Source organism: Neolamprologus multifasciatus, chromosome 12 (assembly GCF_963576455.1).
Source record: "Neolamprologus multifasciatus chromosome 12, fNeoMul1.2, whole genome shotgun sequence".
NCBI lineage: Eukaryota > Metazoa > Chordata > Actinopteri > Cichliformes > Cichlidae > Neolamprologus > Neolamprologus multifasciatus.
The window spans coordinates 1454573-1468785 of record NC_140450.1 but is presented as its reverse complement, the minus strand read 5'-3'; the positions used below and the strand labels follow the sequence as shown (position 1 = coordinate 1468785).

General features: G+C 42.9%; 2 protein-coding genes across 4 annotated transcripts in view; one reads left to right on the top strand and one right to left on the bottom strand.

Annotated features, from left to right (window-relative positions):
• LOC146506118 (GTPase IMAP family member 8-like) overlaps nucleotides 1–9526 on the top strand; it is a 26716-nt gene extending 17190 nt beyond the window's left edge. For 2 of the 3 annotated variants that reach the window (XM_085180006.1, XM_085180007.1), the window contains exons 2-4: nucleotides 594–691; nucleotides 4602–4655; nucleotides 5330–9526. In XM_085180006.1, the coding sequence (XP_085036132.1) occupies nucleotides 673–691; nucleotides 4602–4655; nucleotides 5330–7173 (1917 nt within the window). In that variant the 5' untranslated portion in view covers nucleotides 594–672 and the 3' untranslated portion in view covers nucleotides 7174–9526. The remainder of the gene's footprint in view (nucleotides 1–593; nucleotides 692–4601; nucleotides 4656–5329) is intronic. The other variant, XM_085180004.1, reaches the window with a different exon arrangement.
• Nucleotides 9485–14213, bottom strand: LOC146506117 (phospholipase A and acyltransferase 3-like). The gene is made up of 5 exons (XM_085180062.1): nucleotides 12795–14213; nucleotides 11713–11768; nucleotides 11469–11577; nucleotides 11061–11308; nucleotides 9485–9642 (listed from the first exon to the last, which is right to left on the bottom strand). Exons 1-5 carry the CDS (start codon nucleotides 12832–12834, stop codon nucleotides 9511–9513), a joined length of 585 nt encoding a protein of 194 aa, XP_085036188.1. The 5' UTR covers nucleotides 12835–14213; the 3' UTR covers nucleotides 9485–9510.

Below are 14213 nucleotides of genomic sequence, written 5' to 3'. Positions count from 1 at the left end.
ACTCTGTCTCACTGGGACAGTTGTGAGCGAAGAATACCTGTTATTGTTATTGTTATTGTAGAGTGAGATCATACTTCAGATTTTTAGTTCCTCAGAAACATTACAGGAGTATTTCCCAAAGTCACAGATCACCGAGGACGACACTCAGCATCGCAGTTTCCTCCTCAGTGATGCTGACAGACACAAGCTGCAGATGCATTAAACTGCAGTTTACTGAAGAATCAAGAGCTTATTCTGATAACTTAATGTTTTCATTACTTAACTGTATGGAGTCATTTTACTTATAGTGTAAAAGTCTGTCAGTGTGGTTCAGGGTCTGTCCTTAACAATGATGCTGTGTTTGTGTGCAGCAGCATCTATATTTGAAGCATCATCTGCTGTGATTTCTACGACGGTGTTCAGATTCACTTTTACAGCTCAGATGTAAATAGACTTTATACCTTGTGAATAAATTACTTCAAGTTTTCACTCCATATGATACAGAGGTGGAAGTCACCTGCAGCTCGACTGCTTTCTGAAGATACAACATGAGGTGTCGTGTTTGTGAGTTCGACGCATTAACAAATTAACGTTTTGAACTTTTCTCTCTTCAGGTTCTTAAACCCAACAGTTTGTCTCCAGATGAGTTAATAAATATCTGCTCATCTCGTCTGTTTCCAGCAGAGCGGCAAAATGGCAACTGCAGAAACCGGTGAGTGAGTGATGCAGACCCATCCAGAGTTAGCCTGGATGATGTAATGTTTCTCACTGTGCGTATATTCACCGCGTCAGTGTCTGATGTTGTGTTTGTTACTTGTAATCACATGTGTAGGCTTTGTTTCTCAGTAGGAAAGTGTTCTGTTACTCTATAATAAATACATCTTGGCTTTCTCCAGCTCTCAGCTTCAGTGGCGTGTATTTTAAAATGAAGGAACTGCATATTTGATTTGGCATCGATTTTTGCATCAGATGAAACCTATCTGTGTAACCAGACTTTGGAGCAACAGGGGCAGCGTACTAGCTTGTGCACTGCACAAGGTTGGGATTGTGTTGCCTCCTTGTTGGAACTGGGACATGCTAAACCTACAGTATAGAAATGAACAGTGCATCAGCCTTGAGCTGTGTCCTCTTCTTTTTATTTATCCAGCATTCCTTTGATACTTGCTTTGTAAAGACAAAGTTTAATTTTTTTCCATAGTGTAGGGTTGTAAGATTGCCTAACACATGAAAGGTCTCCGGTTTGTATTACTATAGGATCTTTACCTTACACTATAGAGCGTCTTGAGGTGACTGTTGTTGTGATTTGGTGCTATTTAAATGTAATTAAATTGAAAAGTCTGAAAATGCCAAATAAACGCTTTATTTTTGAAAGCGTGCCTCTGAGGCAACAATTTTATTGTTAATGTCAATATTGTAGTTAAGTGAACACGAAATTCCAAGTCCCCAGAACTCTGGATCTTAATAAAGTTAACAACAGTCACGAGTGTTGTAGTTGGGAAGAACTATAACCCCAGTGCAGACTAACAGGCAGACTTGAAGCTTAAAACAACCTTTCATTAAAGCTGTAAAAAATTCATGGAACACAAGGGACTAAGATCATGGCAGCAGGCAAACAGTTTGATGTGACCAAGGGTTAAGGAGAGATAAGGGCTATAAACACACTAAGAGTAATCAGGGAGGTTGGGCAAGCCAAGTGAGCATAACTAAAACTCAAAGGAGAACAAGACTGAGGGAAATAAAACTGGACACTGAACACATGAAGCAGGAATTACCAAAAACAGGAAATAAATATTGAAGCAAGGACTCAGCATATGAACTTGACAGAAGGAAAACCATGAAGTCTATCAAACCAAGGTCATCAGTAACTAAAGATTAAAGACACCAATACTAGGCCATAGAAAACCAATATTAGAGGAGCATGCTATAATAATAATAATAATAATAATAATGATAAAAGTCAAGAACACAGGGAAGCATGATTTACCATTTTAAGAAATTAACCATTTTAGGAAAATAAAATGCCCGAGGGCCAGCATCTGGTAGCCGAGCCTTAGTCCAGGGGCTCGGCCGGGCACAGCCTGAAAAAGGGACATGGGCCCATTCTCCTGTAGGCTCACCACCTGCAGGGGGCGCCATAGTGGTTGGGTGCAATGTGTGTCGGGCAGCAGCCAGGAGTGGAGGAACTGGCATACCGATCCCCGGCTACCACGACTAGCAATTGGGACATGGAATGTTACCTCCCTGGTGGGAAAGGAGCGTGAGTTACTGCGTGAGGTTGAGAGGTATCGTCTAAATATAGTCAACGCCCCCCTGGAGAGGGGTTGGACTTTGTCTCAGTCTGGAGTTGCCCCTGGTGAGAGGCGGCGGGCTGTGATGGGTATTCTAGTATCCCCTCGGCTTGCTGGCTGTACATTGGGGTTTCTCCCAGTGGATGGGAGGGTTTGTTCCCTGCGCCTTCGGGTCAGGGAACGTGTCCTGACTGTCGTCTGTGCTTATGCGACGGTTCAGAGTTGCTTGGGCAGAGTGCTTGAGAGTGCTCCATTTGGGGACTCTGTTGTCTTACTGGGACACTTTAACGGTCACGTGGGCAACAACAGTGAAACCTGGAGGGCCCTGATTGGGAGGAACGGCCTCCCGGATCTGAACCCGAGTGTTTTTTTTGTTGTTGGAATTCTGTGCAAATCACATTTTGTCCATATTTAACACCATGTATGAACATAAGGGTATCAATAAGCATGTGGCACCAGGATGCCCTAGGTCACAGGTCGATGAACGATTGTGTAATTGTATCACAAGAGACCTTTGGCCATATGTTCTGGACACTCGGGTAAAGAGATGGGCTGAACTGTCAACTGATCACCACCTGGTGGTGAGTTGGATCAGGTGGCGGGGGAAGATGCTGGACAGAACTGGTGGACCCTCACTATACATTTATAGTGAGGGTGGTGGTTCCCATCTTTTAGAAGGGGAACAGATGGTGTATTCCAACTATAGGGGGAATCACACTCCTCAGCATCCCCGGGAACCTAGGGATCAATAAAGTATTCTGAAAGTCTATGCCAGGGTGCTTTAAAGGAGAATTTGTCTGTTAGATGAACATCTGATACAGGAGGAACAATACAGTTTTTGTCCTGATGGTGGATCACTGGATTAGCTCTTTACCCTCTCGAGAATACTCGAGGGTGCATGGGAGTTTTCCCAACCAGTCTAAATGTGTTTTGTGGACCCGGAGAAGGCATTCGACCGTGTCCCTCGGAGTGTCCTGTGGGAGGTTTTTCGGGAGTATGGGGTGTCTGGCCTTTTGCTACGGGCCACTCGATCCTTATACAACCATTGCAAGAGCTTGGTTCACATAGCCAGCAATAAGTCAGACTCATTTTCAGTGGGTGATGGACTCCGCCAGGGCCCTTTGTCACCGATTCTGTTCATAATTTTTATGGACAGAACTGCTATCTGTTGGCTATATCTGGTGAGGGCCTCCAGCTCGCACTGGAATGGTTTGCAGCCAAATGTGAAGCAGCAGGAATGAGGATCAGCACCTCCAAATCTGAGGCCATGGTTCTCAGCCGGAAAAGGGTGGAGTGCCCAATCTGGGTTGAGGACGAGTTCCTGCCACAAGTGGAGGAGTTCAAGTATCTCGGGGTCTTGTTCACGAGTGATGGGAGAAGGGAGCGGGAGATCGACAGACGGATTGGGGCTGCGGATGCAGTAATGCGGACGCTGCACCGGTCCGTCATGGTGAAAAGAGAGTTGAGCGTAAAAGTAAAGCTTTCGAATTCCCGATCAATCTACGTCCCTACCCTCACCTATGGTCACAAGCTGTGGGTAGTGACCGAAAGAACAAGATCACAGATACAAGCAGCAGAAACGAGCTTCCTCCGAAGGGTGGCTGGCCTCTCCCATAGAGATAGGGTGAGAAGTTCAGCCATCCGGGAGGGGCTCAGAGTAGAGCCGCTGCTGCTCCACATCAAAAGGAGCCAGCTGAGGTGGTTCGGGCATCTGACAAGGATGCCTCCTGGGCGCCTCCTGGGTGAGGTGTTCTGGGCACCAGGAGGAGGCCCCGGGACAGACGCAGGACACGCTGGAGAGATTATATCTCTCGGCTGGCCTGGGAACACCTTGGTGTTCCCCCGGATAAGCTGGAGGAGGTGGCTGGGGAGAGGGAGGTCTGGGCTTCTCTGCTTAGGCTGCTACCCCATGACCCGGCCCCGGATAAAGCGGAAAAAGATGCATGGATAGATGGATGGACGAAAATAACATTGTCAAATCCACAAGAACTATGATTCCACAAAAACTCAAAACTCTGGATCAACAACCGAGGGACCCTGATAACAAGTTGGGAAAGTTTAAATGTGTTCATTCATATTGCCTTGATAATTAGAATGTTTTTTTAGCTGGAGAAAGCCTAAATGTTTGAGACCAAATGTAACAGATTTACAGAGCACTGCTAACATCTAATACTGAGAAAGAAAAAAAGCCACCACATATGAGTCAAGGCATCAAACACAGGATCAAATACTGACACAAAGAAAAGATTCACTAGAAAGAGGTCTCATGTGTCGATGGTAGTTATTTATGAATGTGTCTGTGTGTGACATCATCATTGTTTTGTTTTATTACAGGAAACCTTCAACCCCTCAGACACAGCAGCAGCAATCCCGACATAAAACCTTCCAGTGAGTTAAACTGCAGTTATGGTGTTTACGGTTATTTCACCATTCAGGATGCAAAGTTCAGACTCTCACATTGACTTCTTTCTATCCGTGCCCCCTGCTCTGTTAGATCTGTAGAATTTTCCAAACTTTCTCCATCATCTGATCTTCATCTGTCCAAATCATGTTCCTCACGCAGTCCTGTATCTGACTGGCTGACCCCCACAGTCAGGTGTCAGTGTAGCTTTAGCCTTTAGTCTTTGTGTTCCAGCTTTTTCCATTTGAACCTTTTTCTGAATCTGTTGCTGCATTTTTGCAGCTTTTTCCTGTCATGTTCCAACATAATCAGTGGACTCTACGTAGTCTCATAAATTTTAGAGTTACCATGTAACTGTAACTCATGACTGACACATTCTGTAGAAAATTCACTTTGTCTTTAGCCTCTGCACTAGCACACAACCCACTCAGAGAAACACCTCATGAAACGTCAGCTTCATTAAACAGGAATCATAGCATTACGAAAGGAAAGGAGGAACACCTGACTCAGGCCATGCATTAGTTTAGATGTAGACTGAAGTTAAGTGTCCCCATCCTCACAGGAGAAAGCATAAAAACCTCTGTTTTCCTCACTGCATGTCAACAATTTAATTTCTCTGAATGCCTGATGTGTAGATCTAATTTAGTTTTTATCTTTTCAGTGTCTGAGCTGAGGGTTGTTCTGCTGGGGAACAGCTGTTCTTTGAGGAGAGACGTGGGGAACTTCATACTGGGAGAGACTGAGTTCAGCACCGAGGAGCCGGACTGCTGTAAGAAAAGTAGACCACTGAAGGAGAAGAACCTAGTTCTCATCAACACTCCAGATCTGCTGCTTCCAAACATCTCTCAGGACAAATTGAAGGAACATGTGAACAACTGTGTGAGGCTCTCTGATCCTGGACCTCATGTGTTCCTGCTGGTTCTACAGCCTGAAGACTTCACTGAGGAGCAAAAACAGAGGCTCTGCAGAGTCCTTCAACTGTTCAGTGATCGATCATTTGACCATTCACTAATTTTCATGTCAACATCCAGAGAAGAGAGCTCATTTGAAAACTGTATGACTCATCCACCGCTAAAAGAAATGATCAGAATGTGCAGCTACAGATACCTGTGGCAGAAGAGCTTTGAACGTTCAGAGCTGTTAACACGTTTGATTCAAACAGCAAAGGAGATAAATGAAGATCGTCTGAGCTGTGATGTATTTGAGGATGAGGATGGCGGATTATTCATGAGACCAAAGTGTGTTTTAAACCTGGTTCTGTGTGGGAGGAGAGGAGCAGGGAAGACGTCAGCAGCCAAGGCCATTTTAGGTCAGACTGAGCTTCATTCAGTCTCCAACTCATCAGAGTGTGTTAAACATCAGGGAGAGGTGTGTGGACGTTGGGTTTCCCTGGTGGAGCTGCCTGCCTTGTATGGAAAACCTCAGGAGGCAGTGATGGAGGAATCACTCAGGTGTATCTCCCTCTGTGATCCTGAGGGTGTCCATGCCTTCATCCTGGTCCTACCTGTGGATTCCCTCACTGATGAAGACAAGGGAGAGTTAGAGACCATCCAGAACACATTCAGCTCTCGAGTCAATGATTTCACCATGATTCTGTTCACTGTGGACTCAGATCCTACAGATCCAGCTGTTGGTAACTTTGTAAAGAAAAACCAGAACATCCAAGAGCTCTGTGAGAGCTGTGGAGGAAGATCTGTTGTTCTCAACATCAAAGAGAAACGGCAGATCCCACAGCTGTTAGATACTGTGGAAAAGATGATAGTTAAAGAGTTCGGGTGCTTCTCCAAGGACACAGTCATCAAGGGTCTGACTGAGATGGTGAGGAAGCTTCCAGCTGAACAGAGGAGTGAGGTGGGAGGTGCTGATGGAAAACAGAGAAGAGCGAGAGAACGTAAAATCAGTGAGATGAGTGACGACACAAAGGAAGTCCCACAGACAGACGTGGGCAGAGTTTTGAAAGAGAAGGATGAAGAGATGAAGAGGAGAGACGAGGACCTCAAGAAAAAACACGAGAAAGAGTTGAAAGCTCTGCGCATGAAAATCAGTGAGCAGACAGGACAGATTGAAGAGGAGAGAAAACGGAGAGCAAATGAGCTGAAGGAAAAAGATGAATCCATCAACAAGGAGCGCAAAGAGCGAAAGAGAGAACGAGAGGAGGAGACGAGGAGACAGAAAAAACAAGAAGAAGTGAGAGTTCAGTCAGAAAGAGAACAAAAGGAAGCAGCTGAGAAGAAGCTGGAGCAGCACAGGAGAGAGATGAAGAAAGAGCGAGAGGCTTGGAGCAAAGAAAGAAAGGAGATCTGGGAGCGATGTCATCAGGAGCAAAAACAGAACCTGGAGGAGGTGAAAGCAAACTACAGAAAGCTGCAGGAAGAGTATCAGTGGAAGAGGAAGAAGTGGACGTATTCATGGGTTGCTGCCTTATTGTCATTAATAATAATTTTATTATATTATGTATTTACCACAAACACTACAGAGAGCGCAACGGCAGAGAAGGGTCTGTGAGCTTGTAGCGTTTGCTAAGATGTAAACTACCCTGATGGAGTTTGTTCAGGCTACTTTAAATAAGAGTGAAATTACTCATTTACACTTCAAATGGAATCATGAACTATAGTAAAAAAGTCACATCCTGCTGCCACTCAACGAAACAACAAACATCAAGCTGTAATTACAAAAAGTGGACGTCTCACTTTTTCCAGGAATGTGCAGAACAAACTGCTTATTTTTTGCGTTTGCAAAGTACATTTCTCACTGCTGTGCACAAAAATACATCAGCTTCAGAAAAACCTGTGAAACAAGTTTTGACTCAAGTGAAATTCTTGTCCATTAAGTCATTGTGATATCAAATCCCAAAGAGGAGGGCTCACCTGAGGACTACACAAACATCCACCCTTAGAAGCTGTGATCAGACTGTGCAGAGACAGATACTCGTGGAAGATGAAACTTGATCACGCAGAGATGTTAAAGTCGTCAGATTGTAAAGGAGGACAATGGAGAACATGTGAGCTGTGAGACTGAGGATCCTGCTTTAACCAAGACGTGCGAACAATTCAAAGTTTCTGATGAAAGTCGTCTTTAACCCTTTAAATTGAACATGAACACTAAGACACTGGAGAACTAATGGATGGATTAAGTCTTTTTGAGTAAGTGAACTGAGCTGACTCTGCCACAGTCATGCAGACGGCCTCGTTTTACTTCATCAGACACTTTATAAAAATCTCAATAATTCAGGTTTAATACAGAGAACCAAAGGAACACATTTCTCACTTGTTGCAGAAGAGACGATTATCATCATTACATCATTACAAAAATGACGAGTGGAACCAGTGAAAGTGGAACTGATGTGCTTTGTTGTTTTGCAGCAAAGTATCAGAACTGTTTTTCATGTTTTAAAGATCCTGCAACAAAAGTCGAAATTTGTGGAGAGAAATCGTTTTTGTCTTCCTTCTCCTGAAAGTTTCTCCTGTTTTTCAGAAACCTGAATGAAAACAATTTGTTGTTGTAGTGTTACTAAAGTAGTACTTTTACAAAATCTGTCAGCTGCAGTGGCACGGTGGTCAGCACTGTTGCCGCACAGCAAGAAGGTCCTGACTTCAACTCCACCATCAGGTCTTTCTGTGTGGAGTTTGCATGTTCTCCCCGTGTTTGCGTGGGTTCCCTGCGGGTACTCCGGCTTCCTCCCACCGTCCAAAGACATGCAGCTTGTGGGGATAGGTTAATTGATAATCCAAATTGCCACTAGGTGTGAATGTGAGTGCGAATGGTTGTCTGTCCCTGTGTGTTGGCCCTGCGACAGACTGGCGACCTGTCCAGGGTGTACCCCGCCTCTCGCCCTATGACAGCTGGGATAGGCTCCAGCGCCCCCCGCGACCCTGAAACGGATAAGCGAATGGATGGATGGATGTCAGCTGCAGATTTTTCTTTTTATAAGTTTTATATTCAGATAAATTTTGGCCTCAAAGTTTGTTTGTTTTTTCAAATTATGTGACATCATTACATTTCTGATGAATCTTGTATTTTTTCAAAGTCTTCAGAGAAATTCAAATTAAGCAAACAGCTGATTGACCCGTTTCACATGTCATCAGTTCATACAGCTCTCTGTGGGGCTGATTACTGCTAATTAAAACGATTGAATGAACTGATTGATGACACTATTCTGTCAATTCTGTGACTGAAAGCGTGTCAGTATGAGTATAAACACATGAGGAAAAGACGTTTTAGAGTCTGTGCCTAATATCACTTGTTTGAAAATAGACCTTAAAATAAGTTTTGTCCATATTCTGCATGAATCAAAGGAAGTTTGAAAGTTTCCCTTTAATTTTTGTTCGATGACACAATGACAGCGCAGTCAATGCATCTCAGCACGAAACTGTTTTCTTGTATACTTTCAGTCATTATGCAAATGTCCTGCTTATAAGACCTGACCTGCAGTCAGCTGACACTGAAGATGAGTGACAAATTTTTTTTCCTTCAAAAAATGTCCAGATGAACAGAATCAACTTTTGGGGAAAAAATGTTTTATTATTTGTTAGTCATAAAATGTAAAAATGACAATAAACTCTGTGGAGATGCAGTATTTATATACTGTGGGCCAGTGGATGAAGTGATGTAAGGAAACACATCATGATTAAAAGCACTGTGGAGTAATCGAATCGTAGCTCTGGCTTTGCAGCAGTTACAGAGGAACCACATTTATCTTCCACTTACTGTATTTTAAAATAAAGTCAGAGGTTTCCTGATGATTCTTCTGTCCATCTCTTTGTGGATTCAGTGATCAGAACTGTGTGATTTTATGGTAATGACAGGAATGTTTTAGCGTCTCACACAAAGTTTGCTTTAGGCCTACCAAAGTCGTCCCAGGCCTGCAGTAGCTGTAGCAGGATTAGTAACAGCATGAATAACTGTAGCAGGATTAGTAACTGCATCAGTAACTGTATCCCACGCTCTGGTAAAGTCTTCCACTCCTTGAGGCACCTGCAGGGAGAAAACATCACAGGAAGTGAGCAGACATCCTGATGAACGGAAGACTGCCATGATTCAAAACTCCATTCAGACCTAGTTTCTTATCAGATAGAGAAATAAAATGAGTGTAAAAGCAAAATTCCTCCGCCTGGGCTGCCGTGCACCTCTGCATATCTGTTTCAGCGTGTGACCCCGCCCCTCCCCGGAGAGTTGAGGATGAGTGCACTAACATGCCTGCAGGCTGATGTTTTAATGAGTGTTTGATGGAAAATGACAATGGTAGAGTTTGTGCTCTCTCGAGTTACACGATAAGTGAGTAAATAGTAAATAATCTTTGAGTATTTGTAAGTTTTTTTGATTGATATAAATTTTATGATAGATATATAGGGACCCTCAAACTCCCCCAAAATAGGGAGAATATTTTTTTCCCCAAAAATTAAAAAGTCGTGCAGTAGAGAGATATGTTGACCTGAACCGAGTTTGTCATCTGTTCTCAGTGCCGTTCTTCATGCCTGTCTCATCAGCACAAACACTTTAAAGGTGACAATCTAGGCCTTCAGCATTAATACAGACGGCAATGTATTTAAAAATCTTACCTTTAACATCTTAACTAAAAAAAACAAACAAACATCTGTCACATAGGAAAGAAGCACCAATAACTGAGCAGACGTATTAACTTGGCCTTAATGTGTTTTATTTGGTGGTGTTTGGTGCAGTTTTCTTGTTTTGTGGGGTTTTTCAACAGGAGATGGGGAACTCTAACATGTTGTTTTGTTCACATTTGTACATCTTAATTAAGTGAAATGTGCTTTATACACTATATGCATATAAGGCATTTTTCTCTGTTTTTACAAAAAGGGAACAAAAGTGTTTAACTCAACCTTGGATGATCTGATTTTGATGCGAAGTGAAACATGCATTAATTTTTTGGTAATGTGCTGGAAAAGCTTGAAAGCTTGAGCTTTTTTTTTTACATGCATATCTGATTAAATTAGGTTTTTATAATGAGTTTTTGACCCAATTTTCAAAACACTTTACTGTTCATTTAAAAACTCTTTAACAGGAAGAAACCTCCAACAGAACCAGGCTGAGGGAGGGCGGGGCCATCTGCCACCACGAGGGGAGTGAAAGGGCAGGAGACACAACATCCACATAAAGATCTCCTGTTTACATTCACAGTGATGAATATTTTTTAAAGCTAAAGTTCAGTCAGTAGGAGATAGATGATGTTTTTACATTATGTTTCTGCAGATGCATTCTCTGTTAATCTGAATCCAGTCAAAACCTGCTGAAATGGGATTCATCAGTAGAATTCAAATAAAGGGTCAAACAGGAAATGAGCTTCCAGCAGCACAGATCTTGTTCTTTGCAAACAGATTCTGTATTTTCTGTTTAGAAAATCACTGAAGGGTCTACATGGTTCCACCCACCTGCTGCGACGCAGACACACCATATCGTTGCTCTGTGGCAAAGTGCTCACAGTTCCTCCTGATGCTGTGGTACATTATCTCTCTGCCCACCCAGCTCCTGGCCTCCGTAACAATGACGTCAGCTGGGCGGGGTCTATAGGTGGAGTCCAGCCTGTTGTTGATTTGCCACTGGTCATTTCCCACCACAGCCCTCAGAGTCTCCTCCCTCACAGCCCCCCTCTGAGTTATGACAGTGATGCTGTTGAACCCTGCAAACACATGAAGGATAAACTGGGATCAGAAGTAGAGGCTTCATGATTTCATCTTTTAGAGTGAGCTATGAGTCAGTTTCATGTGTGATGTCATTTAAGCTGCTTCTTCTTCCAGACTGGGAGGAGTTAAGCTGTAGGAAGTGTGTGCGGGACTTACTGGGCACGACCAAGTGAACCACAGAGCCATCACCAACATACACAGCCCAGTGCTGATAGCTGCCACGGAAGATCTCTATCAAGTCCCCGCGCTGAGGCCTCCGACCATTCTGTGATTTACAGACAGAGAAAATGTGTTTGAAGCTGACTGTGCTCAGAAACTGCAGCACATTGATGAGAGACTTCAAATTAAACAAATCAATCAAAGCACAGCCATAGACAACAGAAGCAAACGGTTTTCTTACCATGTCAGTGGGTACTTCATCCACAGACCTCGAGCTGCTTTGATGATGTTCAGAACCTGCAGGAAAAGATCATTTTATAAACCAAATCCATCCACAGACAGCATCAATCTAATAACACACAGTGTTAACACGATCAACACTGTGTACTTACAGTCAGTGATGATGTTTGGGGTTACTGCCCTCACATGTGGGTGAAATCACTGAGATATGTCAACACTGACTTGGCTGAAGGTTAATCGAGCATCCTTAAAAATGATGCTCTTGTTATATGTGTGGCATCTTTCTTCAGAGCTTTAATGTTCCCCCAAACTGAATCAAACAGGTGTTGCTGGTATTTAGCTTTATCACTGATGGACATCAAAGATCAGTGTTAGCAGAATATTTTAACTCAAAATTAAACATTTTGAATTTGTGGTGCACTTTACATGCAGTATAAAAGATGGATGTAGCCACTGATGTCACTCGTTGGCTCTTGTTTTGAAGCCTGGAGTGTTTTTACTGTATGATCTGTGTGTTTCATAACCAGGTATGAAGAACATGGATCTGACTGTGAACCTGACTTTTGGGTGATGGCTTGTAGTCAAACAGCAGCTACCTGTTTTTTTATCCATTACAATCCTCTAAAATTATTATAATTCACAAAAACCTCATAAACCCGTCACAAATGTGTTTGTTGAAGTCAACATCAAAGGAGCTGAGGCCTTTTTCTCCTACACTTTAATGCAACTGTAAGTCTTAACACAACGTGATGTGTCTCCCCCTGTTGGCCAATAAAAAGAATGCAGGTTTTATGTTTCCACAGTTGCTTCACTTTTTACACAGAAAGCTAAAATCAGCCTTTCATATGACTGTTATAAATATTTAACACCCTTTATTAAAAAAACATAATTACACCCTTATAGATGAAGAAGACATTGGCATCTCTTATTTTGAAAATCTGCTTCATGTTTTAGCAATCTGCCATTTGACTGGACAGTTTGACTCTGTTTGTAATCAGACTGACCAATAAGAATCAGTCATGGGTCAGAGCTCCTCCCCTCTGCCCCCAGCAGAGTTTCAGGGTTAAAGTGTGAAGGACTCACGAGATGCTGATGTCGATGTTGATGCTGTGCTTCCCATCATCAACTGAACTTGAGACACGTGAACTACAGATGAGAGGAACTTCCGGAGCTTTCTGGAAGAATTAAAATTCAGTTACACAAACACAAACTTTGACTGTTTATCTTCACAGCAGGATTTTATGACCAGTGAAGCTGAATTTACATTTCAGGAAAGGTTAAACTGTGAATGTCCTCAGACTTATATAAGAAACTCTGCTGCAATGTTAAATTAGAGTCAGTAAATTATGTGACGTCAACAGTGACATAAGATAAGAAATGATATCTTTACAGTGCTTTTTACTTTAAACACCAATGAAGGTAAAGATCAAAGCTGACGCGTTAAATTAAACCAGAATAAATTATTTAAATAAAACTAAACTCATCTTTAGAGAAATATCCTTAGTTTGGTTACAGCGTATAAACCGAGTAGACCTGCATGTCTTTACTGTCTCGGGTTACTTTCAGTTTTGTGTGACCCAGCGTGAACTGTGACTGTTTCCTCTGTGGTTATGAAACGTGTCTTAAAAACACGCAGCTGCTGTACGAAGGTCACGTTCTCCGTATGTCAGGAAATGTTGGGGAGTCTTAGCAGCATGGAGGCCGTTGGCTTAAATCACAGTATAATTTAGCATGCCAGGCCAAAGGCACGTGGTAAACGTATTAATCAATATGCTCTAATATGGAAAAGTAAAATAAATAAAAAATATTAAAAAACAAACAAACAAACTAGCATTTCTTTGTCCTCTCCTTGAATTCTGTCCTGAGTTTTTCTGAAGCTGAGACTTTCTTTAACAGCACTGAGCTCTCCACCAATCACAGACACGGGGACTGCAGACAAACTCCATCTCTGATGAAAAGGATCATTGTTGAGGTCACAGGAATCAAACCTGCACCCTTGTTTTGGTGGCAGCTGCTCTGCTCTTTGGCTGAGTCGGAGACCCCCTGTAGTGTGTTTGACACCAGCAGCAGTGTTCGTGTCAAACACCTCTGAGCTCTTTCAGGATCACTGACCAGATCAGAGTAAGAGATTCAGAAATGGACCTGAGACCACACAGTTTAATAAAGAACCAATCGGATGCTTCCTCCAGGTGACAAAGAAGGAAAGCTGTCACATTATTTTCTCTTTCTTTATTGGAGCTTCGCTCCTGTGGTTGTCGGTGCTGCTGTGTTTGCTGCTCAGCACCGGGTCAGTAAAGAGGACCCGTCTCATATCAGAGGAGTCACTGTTCCTCCGCGCGCACACGTTACCGGCCACTCGTTTACGGAACATGAACGCGCCTCATTCTCGCGCTCCAGGTTTAAATCCTGTCTCACTGAGCGTTTCATGATAAACTCGGGCTGGAAACAAACATAAAAGTCTGCAGAGCTTTTTCGTTTTTTCATAAATGAGATTTTTTTTTT

What these genes read in the sequence shown, in the direction of transcription:
- LOC146506117 (XM_085180062.1), bottom strand. Translation starts at nt 12,834, where the DNA reads ATGATGGGAAGCACAGCATCAACATCGACATCAGCATCTC. An exon ending in AACATCGACATCAGCATCTC is followed by an intron (nt 11,769 to 12,794) that starts GTGAGTCCTTCA and finishes CTTTTCCTGCAG; the next exon opens with GTTCTGAACATCATCAAAGC. An exon ending in GGTTCACTTGGTCGTGCCCA is followed by an intron (nt 11,309 to 11,468) that starts GTAAGTCCCGCA and finishes ATGTGTTTGCAG; the next exon opens with GGTTCAACAGCATCACTGTC.